At 41.7% G+C, this 9,141-nt stretch overlaps 2 protein-coding genes across 2 annotated transcripts; both read right to left on the bottom strand.

Annotated features, from left to right (window-relative positions):
• Positions 1–1,510: 1,510 nt before the first annotated feature.
• On the bottom strand, positions 1,511–6,995 carry LOC103506986 (serine/threonine-protein kinase/endoribonuclease IRE1-like). The gene is made up of 5 exons (XM_026821949.1): positions 6,984–6,995; positions 6,202–6,373; positions 4,105–4,304; positions 3,211–3,471; positions 1,511–1,744 (listed from the first exon to the last, which is right to left on the bottom strand). Exons 1-5 carry the CDS (start codon positions 6,993–6,995, stop codon positions 1,511–1,513), a joined length of 879 nt encoding a protein of 292 aa, XP_026677750.1.
• Positions 6,996–7,608: 613 nt separating this feature from the next.
• LOC113466494 lies at positions 7,609–8,407 on the bottom strand. The gene is made up of 2 exons (XM_026821954.1): positions 8,148–8,407; positions 7,609–7,804 (listed from the first exon to the last, which is right to left on the bottom strand). Exons 1-2 carry the CDS (start codon positions 8,391–8,393, stop codon positions 7,610–7,612), a joined length of 441 nt encoding a protein of 146 aa, XP_026677755.1. The 5' UTR covers positions 8,394–8,407; the 3' UTR covers position 7,609.
• Positions 8,408–9,141: the final 734 nt, after the last annotated feature.

Genomic DNA, 9,141 nt, shown 5'->3' with positions numbered 1-9,141 from the left:
CATCATCACTTTGTATGCCCATCATCCTCTTCTGTACTTTGCTCTCTGTAGTAGACTGCGTAGTGGATAACACACGGAGAGAAAAACTAGAGTGCCGAAGCCTAACTGAGTGAGTGGGTGCCGGCACTCTAATATTGAACTCTATATCAGGAACCTCGACACTTCTTTGCTATAGAATTGCCACAACCTAAATATTGGAAAGTACCTAAAACCCGGTGGTATTATTATTACTTCCCAGAGTTTATCCATTCTAATTTCATAAACTTGTGTGGTCGCCCATCTGGATACCAGCTGCGCCAAATGTTGCTAAACTTCAGTTATCTATGGTTAACATGGTATACTTGGTATATATGTACCTATGGTACCTACTTATATTAAATATTTCTAAAGGTGTTTCCAAACATAGTCGACCGGCCGGGGATCAACGAGGTAAATCTATGATGTAGAGGCAGAGTGGACGGTTCAGTCGACATCGAATGATGGCCGGTCGACCATGTGTAATGGACACACCTTTAAACTGGTATGCTATAACCCTTTAGTGCCTCCTGTTATGCACCGTTCTTCAAACCGAAGAGGAAGTAGGATGTTCCAAATGTATTCCATCACGTCTTTGTGTACCTAAAACATTCACACAAGAAGTAGCGAGCAATAAAAATTTGGCGTATTACAATTTGAACAGAATAAAATTTTATAACAAATCTATTTTTAAATTCGAGAATAAAGATTGGTGTATGAAAAATGTTTTTCACAGTTCGCTGTTTCGTCTGTTAATAGAGCCAGTAGAGCGGGCCAAAAATACATCTGTATTTTGTTTTTCTCTGAGCTCTGTGTGTTTCAATGAGTGAAACAGATTGAAACCTCGTTGACTGGACATGTATATTTTTTGTGTTTCAATAAAAACTAACTGAAAAAATAATCCGTTTCAACGTGAGTTATGTTTAAATATTAAAGTTTTTTTGTGACAGAAAAAAAGTTAATATACCCTTCACGACTTGAGTGGTAATTATTTTCGTGACAAAAATAATTTGTGCATTCCGCCGCCACAGTGGTGAGACGGTTCGCGAAAAGACAGTTTTTCGACATGTATATTTTTTGTGTTTCAATAAAAACTAACTGAAAAAATAATCCGTTTCAACGTGAGTTATGTTTAAATATTAAAGTTTTTTGTGACAGAAAAAAAGTTAATATATACCCTTCACGACTTGAGTGGTAATTATTTTCGTGACAAAAATAGTTTGTGCATTCCGCCGCCACAGTGGTGAAACGGTTCGCGAAAAGACAGTTTTTAATTAACGGATAGGTGTACTTATACCTTCCTTCGCGCTTCCTACTCACTTATTGTTCTCAAATACTCCCCTTGAATTTCTTCGCGCACTCTACGCCAGAGAAGAAGAGACAGTAAGCTTATATTACCTACAATATACCCCCCATGTATTCACGTCACGTGACATGATGGTAGTGTGGCTGTCCTGAACGAGATTACCTACGATATACCCCCCATGTATTCACGTCACGTGACATGATGGTAGTCTGTTTCTACCTTGGCGCTCACCTTATTTCTCAACGCTCGCAACAGATCTCTCAAACTCTCGCCCCGATAGTTCCGATACTTTCTCAAATCGGATGCCACCTCCGGGTCAATGAGTAGCCTCCAGTCCCCCTGTGTCACCACGTGGGCCCCTCGCTCCAAGTTGAGAACCACTGGATCCGTCACCTCTTCCTTCTCTATGCGATCTGAGACATCCTGTATACAGATAAAGAAAGAGGTTTAACGACACTGTATAACTGCAAGGAATTTCAATTGTGTTAAGCATAAATGCTTGTAACAAATGACGTTCCCTCCTTGATGCACTGCGCTAAATTTTATGGCTTGACTTGAATTCAGGATTTCTCTGATACTCTGATGATCATGGAAAGTAATTTTTAGGGGTTTACATACGATATAAAGATATTTTGAATAACATTTTACTATACAGAGATCTTCTCCTGCCTCGGTGGTGCAGTGGTCAAGGCGCTCGCCTGGTAAACAGGAGGCGTGGGTTCAATCCCAGCCGAGGTATGGAATTTTATCCTCAATATAATTTCAGAATTTGACCACAATAATAGTAGTAGTCTACTGCTGGAGTAAAGGGACTTTTCAGTCCTATGCGAGCCGTATAAATAAGCACTATTATTATTATTATACACCACCAAGGTTGGTATATCTGCTTGAGGTTTTTATTAAAGGGACAAGGCAGACGCACATCTCTTAAAGCTAACAAGACTGGCACTTGGGTGTTTAGTGACGGGGGTTTTACCCTCCATACGGCGACAAGCTACTTGCGCCTTGTATTAACCTCACCCAGAATGAGTGGGACCGGGAAAAGCCAGCAGAACGTGATTGTCCAGATGGTCACCCATCCAGATACTAACCATGCGAAAATATTGTTTAACTGGAGTGATCTATTGAGAACTCGTGCATTCAACGTGCTGTCGTCGCTGGCTCAAGGACATTGTTGTTAGCGATTATTACTTATTAGGAATTGAGCTTTCCAATACTTATGATATTTATCGACCAACCTCTCATACTTCTTATAGACCAACCTCAGTGGTGTAATGGCTTACGCGTTCAGGATGTTAGTGGTTTAAGGCATACTCAAATCATATTTTGTAGAACAGTCTAATAATAATAATAGTGCTTATTTATACTGCTCCATAGGACTGAAAAGTCCCTTTACTCCAGCAGTAGGCTACTACTATTATTGTAGTCAAACTCTCAAATTATAGGAGGATAAATGTTTCCCAACCTGGGCGATGGAGATTTTCATGGGGGCGATGAAGCCTTAGGGGGCGATCAATAAAAGGAGCGATAAAAGGGGCGATGGCTAAATAGGGGCAAAAATGTAAGTAGGTTGTCTAAATTCCATACCTCGGCTGGGATTGAACCCACGCCCTCCTGTTTACCAGGCGAGCGCCTTGACCACTACACCACCGAGGCAGGTCTAGCTTTTTTTTCTTCTTCTTCTTCTTCTTCTTCTTCTTCTTCTTCTTCTTCTTCTTCTTTTTCTTCTTCTTCGTCTTCTTCTTCTTCGTTTTTCGGTCCCTTCGGTAGAAGGCCTGTTAAACTAACAGTCTGTTAAGTCCCATTTGATTTGTATGGGCTTAACAGGGTTCTTAAGCTTACAGGCTGTTATTTGAATAAAAGAAGTCAAGTTATCGTATTGTTCTTACCTGTAGAAAGTTGAGCACCTGGTTATTGTCCCAGAAGGCCGGATACACCGCCACGGTAGCCGCGCTGGGCCGCTGTTCCGGTTCCCTACTGATCATCGCCTCGACTAGCCGGGCCCACAACTCAGAGGTCGCCAGTTCGAGACTGTAGTCCCCGGCCAGGATGTTCGCCTGACGACGGAGTGGGTCGCCGAATGGATGGCGACCCCCGGAGAGGACGAAGTAGAACACGCAGCCCAGCGAGAAGATGTCCACGTTACACATCTGAGGAGGGAGATAATTTGAAAAAAAAAAAACTTTATTTAAAACATATTAAAGGTTTACTATCAGTTCAACACTTCCAAGCTAAGGCCTAACTTTTAGGAGGTGGACTCTCCTATTTTAGTTACAATTTAATAAATCCATAGATGGATATAGTGGATATAGTTTTCAAAAAAATCTCCCAAGCACAATGAATTCGGAGCTGAATTGTCCTCGTCAAAAGCGAAATAGAATACAATATACCCTGCTGATACTGCCAGAATGAGACTGAAAAGTTCCTTTACTCTCGGAGTCTAAACAAGGCTTTTTTTGTCTGAATTATTCAAAATATCCTCCGAATACCTAATCAATGTGGCCAGATTTGGTTTGAACAGAAATCAAACACATTTTCTCATGACCAAACTCTTGAACAAGCTAACTCTCTACCTTTACAATAAAACCCCTTTAATTCAATATAATAGAACGCCTAATCTTATATTGTAAAATCAAGATCCATTCACTCATTCACATATCTAATAAGACAAGCCTTATTCTTGGGGTTGCAATCCTAAGACTAAGCCTTAGGATTACCACCGTAAGGCTTGGTCGTATTAGTTCACGTCGGATTCATGCGTTCCTTCCATTAGTGCCACTCACCGTTCGGCCACCATTGGCCATCATTTCCGGCGCAATCCAGCCATCCGTTCCGGTCACTCCAGACCGCTTGGAAAACGACACTTTCCCCGAGGCCAGCTTCTTGCACAGGCCGAAATCTGAGATCAGAGCTCTTACCCGACCTTCACTGGTGGGTAGGGAGAGGAGAACATTGTGAGGCTTGATATCACGATGTACTATGCCTGGGGAACAAAAGAGTGAATAGGTACTTACATCTTATATATTATAAAATCAAGTATTTTAATAAAAGTAAATGCTAGCATACAAAATTTCATCGGTTCACGAAATAATAAAGTCAGTCTTAATTTTTGCACTGGACCACACTCCACAGAAGTTTTTCTCTTGCGATCTTAGATCTTAAACCCACGAAACAGAATTACTGTGCAATGTGGGAGGAAGCACTGTGCAATGTACCTTCCTCTTTTCAAGATTTTCTACCATTGGACCTTTGATATGCTTGGCAACATAGCCTACTTTTTTGATGACTCATTGCTCTCATATCCATCTGGATTGACTTTAGATACAGCTCCTACTAAAACAGCCCAATCATTTAATATGAGCCTGAATCCTTATTGATTGACAAAGAGGGTTAACTTTTTTCAAACTTGAACCTAACTTTTTGTAGATTTGAAAACTATGATATGAGGCCAAAAACGTTATCTCTCTCCCTCTCTATCTTTAGTTCCATCCCACCTCTTCCTCTCTTCCTTTATTTTTTTTTCTCTCTACCTCCCACTCTACCTTTCTCTCTCCATCTCATCTACTCATTTATTCTCTCTTCCTCTCTGTCTCATTCACAATTTTCTTTCTCTAAATTGCGGTTGCCCTTGAAAATTTCAGTCGAACAGCCAAATGACAACAGACTCTATTTATGTCCAAAACTTACAAAATACTCAACTCTGATGGGTTAAAAAAAGTACGGGTAAATTTGCTTTGGGAATAATAAAGTATCCACCAAAAATTCAGTAAAAAAGAGTTAAACGATTTCATCCGCCACCTCACTGTATAAAAAACAAATACAAAATACTATCAAATTGCACTGTCCCTTTCCGTGACGAGAAAAAAAGTATGTACAAAAGTATCAAAAAGCAAACACAGGGCTAAACGAAACCTATAGAGGACAAAACAATGTGAGTGAAAACCTAGTTCACTCTCGGATTAAGCAATGTTTTTGAAATTAACCAATCATATTTTTTTTTTTTTTGCTCTCACTACGCAGATAGAGCGAACTGTAACTACTGAGGTCTTATCGTCCCGAAATCAGAGAGAGAGGGAAGATAGGATAGGAGAAAGCCGGCCGTTCCCAGAACGAACCTTATCTGTTTAGGATAAGATCCGCCCCGGAATTTAGATTGCTTGATCCAAGAGAAAAAAAACTAAACAGTTAATATTAAACCGAGGTTGAAACTCAAATTGTGGCCCGGTCATAAGGGTTTGTCAATGTGAAAAAATAACATAGGTAATGTCCGCCACTGACGGTCAGAGCGTCTGGAAATATTGGTGAAATCCACCGTATAACTATAAAAAAAAAAAAAAAAAAAAAATTACTCTGTTAATGTATTGATGGAGTTTTAAAGTCACTGTATAACTGCAAAAGGTCTTAAGTGACGGGGAGAATCACACCACGTTCGGCGACAAGCTACCTGCCCATGAGCTCACGTGACGTGATGGTAGTATGGCTGTCCTGAACGAGATTACCTACAATATACCCCCCATGTATTCACGTCACGTGGCGTGATGGTAGTGTGGCTGTCCTGAACGAAATTACCTACAATATACCCCCCATGTATTCACGTCATGTGACATGATAGGAATTAATATTGTAAACATGATAGTACCCTTCCCCTATCATGTTAATGGCTCTTTATTTTGTTTTGTAAGCCGTGAATTGTACAAATAAATAAATAAAGGTAGTCTGTTTCTACCTTAGCGCTCACCTTATTTCTCAACGCCCGCAACAGATTAGTACCCTTCCCCTATCATGTTAATGGCTCTTTATTTTGTTTTGTAAGCCGTGAATTGTACAAATAAATAAATAAAATAAAACTCTACTTTGAAGTATTTCCCTTGTTAAATAGCAAAGGTTGAGTGTGAATGGCATCCACTTGTACAATTTTTGTAGCACAGCCCCGAAATCCAAGCGGTCAATGAGTAGCCTCCAGTCCCCCTGTGTCACCACGTGGGCCCCTCGCTCCAAGTTGAGAACCACTGGATCCGTCACCTCTTCCTTTTCTATGCGATCTGAGACATCCTGGAATGTAGATAAAGAAAGAGGTTTAACGACACTGTATATCTGCTTAAAAAAAGCATAAATGCTTGTCACACATGTCGTTCCCTCCTTGATGCACTGCGCTAAATTTTATGACTTGACTTGGACTCGAACCACCAACCTCCAGATCCAAAGTCCACCTGCCTCGGTGGTGTAGTGGTCAAGGCGCTCGACTGGTAAACAGTAGGGCGTGGGTTCAATCCCAGCCGAGGTATGGAATTTTATCCTCAATATAATTTAAGAATTTGACCACAATAATAGTAGTAGTCTACTGCTGGAGTAAAGGGACTTTTCACTCCTATGCGAGCGGTATAAATAAGCACTATTATTATTATACACCACTAAGGTTGGTATATCTGCTTAAGGTTTTTATTAAAGGGACAAGGCGGACGCACATCTCTTAAAGCTAACTAGACTGGCACTTGGGTAGCGACAAGCTACTTGCCCATGAGCTCACGTGACGTGATAGTAGTGTGGCTGTCCTGAACGAGATTACCTACGATATACCCCCCACGTATTCACGTCACGTGACGTGATGGTAGTGCGGCTGTCCTGAACGAGATTACCTACAATATACCCCCCATGTATTTACGTCACGTGACATGATGGTAGTGTGGCTGTCCTGAAGGAGATTACCTACAATATACCCCCCCTGTATTCACGTCACGTGACCTGATGGTAGTGTGGCTGTCCTGAACGAGATTACCTACAATATACCCCCCATGTGTTCACGTCACGTGACATGATGGGAATTAATATTGTAAACATGATAGTACCCTTCTTTGACCACAATAATAGTAGTAGCCTACTGCTGGAGTAAAGGGACTTTTCAGTCCTATGCGAGCAGTATAAATAAGCACTATTACCTACCTACCTGAGGACTGTGGGTGATGGCTTGCTTCGTGATTCAAATCAATGGCAATTAGGAAAATTTTTCCAGAAGGTCTGGCTAGGGGACGTTAAACAGAGAGCAGACTAGTGTCCAGTTGTGGGACTATACGAGTAAACAGGGAGGAGAACAGCTAACCCTAAACACCCTATCCAGCTGGCAGTATCTCAAAGGGTTCTTTCTGCTTTTAAAAGAATAAGCGCAAGTCCTCACGATGGTTGACTGCGGTTCAGGACGAGCTAATTAAACATGGCTAGAGATTAGCAAACCGGTGTATTGCAGATGAAAAGATATCTTTTCCTTATTCTGTCGATTAAGATAATAAGTACTCACTTGAATACGAACGTGCCTTCACAGCCTTTGCCCAGGACTTGGTTCACATCGAACGTGATCTTGCCCACACGTACTTTGCCGTCGGGCAATTCCTCAGCTATTGCCGTCACCTTAGAGTTGGTACTAGACGGCAAGGATTGGGTACTGCTCGTGGAAGAACTTCGTGATGATTGATGCCTCAATTCTCGCACCTGTGTACAAAAGAGGGCAATTTAGCTTGAATAGAATAGGTACCTAGATGTAGATTTGTTGTCTGGCTGGGGGATGTTAAACAGGGAGTATATCAGCCTGAATTTCCCTTGCTAAAGAAATAACAAAGGTTGAGTGCGAAGGGCATCCACTCGTAAAGTGTTTGCAATCTAAAAACAAGTTTAAATTTTTGTCGATGGTGGGTATCGAACTCGGGACCTTCTGCATGGCAAGCAAGCGTATTACCACTAGGCTAACCTTGTCCCTTAAAGTATCCTCATTTAATAAGAATTTGAATTTTTACAGTAATGGAGCTATAAGGGTTGGGTGGTAGAGCACACGTACCTGATACATAATATACATAAACATAGCTCCCATGGTCAACGTTAGGCCCGCCATGATCAATTTCAGCTCTAAATTCTCCGCACCCATGACATATCTAACCACACCCTCTCTCTCCTTGTCCACACTGAGAGAATGGGATAGTGGTTTGAGTGTGGCATTGTTAGCGGGGGAGGTGTGGTTGGGCAAGTGAATGACCGGGTCCACACGGCCTGTGATTTGGAGACGCGTCGTACTGTATTCCGGCATGTGGTAATAGCCTGGAAAAATAAATAAAGGCATTATTTACCTATTTATTTACTACTTTTAAGAGATTTGATTAAGAGCACTGTAACAACGGAGGTCTTAAGGTGTGTTTAAACATAGTCGACCGGACGTCGATCGACGAGGAGAATCTATGTTGTCGAGGCAGTGTGGACGGTTCTGTCAACATCGATCGATGGCCGGTCAACCATGTGTGGACACACCTTTAGATTCCTAAAATGGAGGATAGAAGGAGGGCAGCAATTTTCTGTTTAAGATATTGTTCGTGCCAGGCGTGAATAGAAAGCCTGGAAAAATAAATAAAGGCATTATTTACCTATTTATTTACTACTTTTAAGAGATTTGATTAAGAGCACTGTAACAACGGAGGTCTAAAGGTGTGTTTAAACATAGTCGACCGGCCGTCGATTGACGAGGAGAATCTATGTTGTCGAGGCAGTGTGGACGGTTCTGTCGACATCGATCGACAGCCGGTCAACCATGTGTGAACACACCTTTAGATTCCTAAAATGCAGGATAGAAGGAGGGCAGCAATTTTCTGTTTAAGATATTGTTCGTGCCAGGCGTGAATAGAACCGATCGACAGCCGGTCAACCATGTGTGAACACACCTTTAGATTCCTAAAATGCAGGATAGAAGGAGGGCAGCAATTTTCTGTTTAAGACATTGTTCGTGCCAGGCGTGAATAGAACCAACAGGGCTGTCCGCCCCTACCCCTGAGCCTCAGGTGGGC

This window comes from Diaphorina citri, unplaced genomic scaffold, assembly GCF_000475195.1.
Source record: "Diaphorina citri unplaced genomic scaffold, Diaci psyllid genome assembly version 1.1 scaffold279, whole genome shotgun sequence".
In the NCBI taxonomy this organism is placed as follows: domain Eukaryota; kingdom Metazoa; phylum Arthropoda; class Insecta; order Hemiptera; family Psyllidae; genus Diaphorina; species Diaphorina citri.
This window is presented reverse-complemented; position numbering and strand designations above follow the sequence as displayed.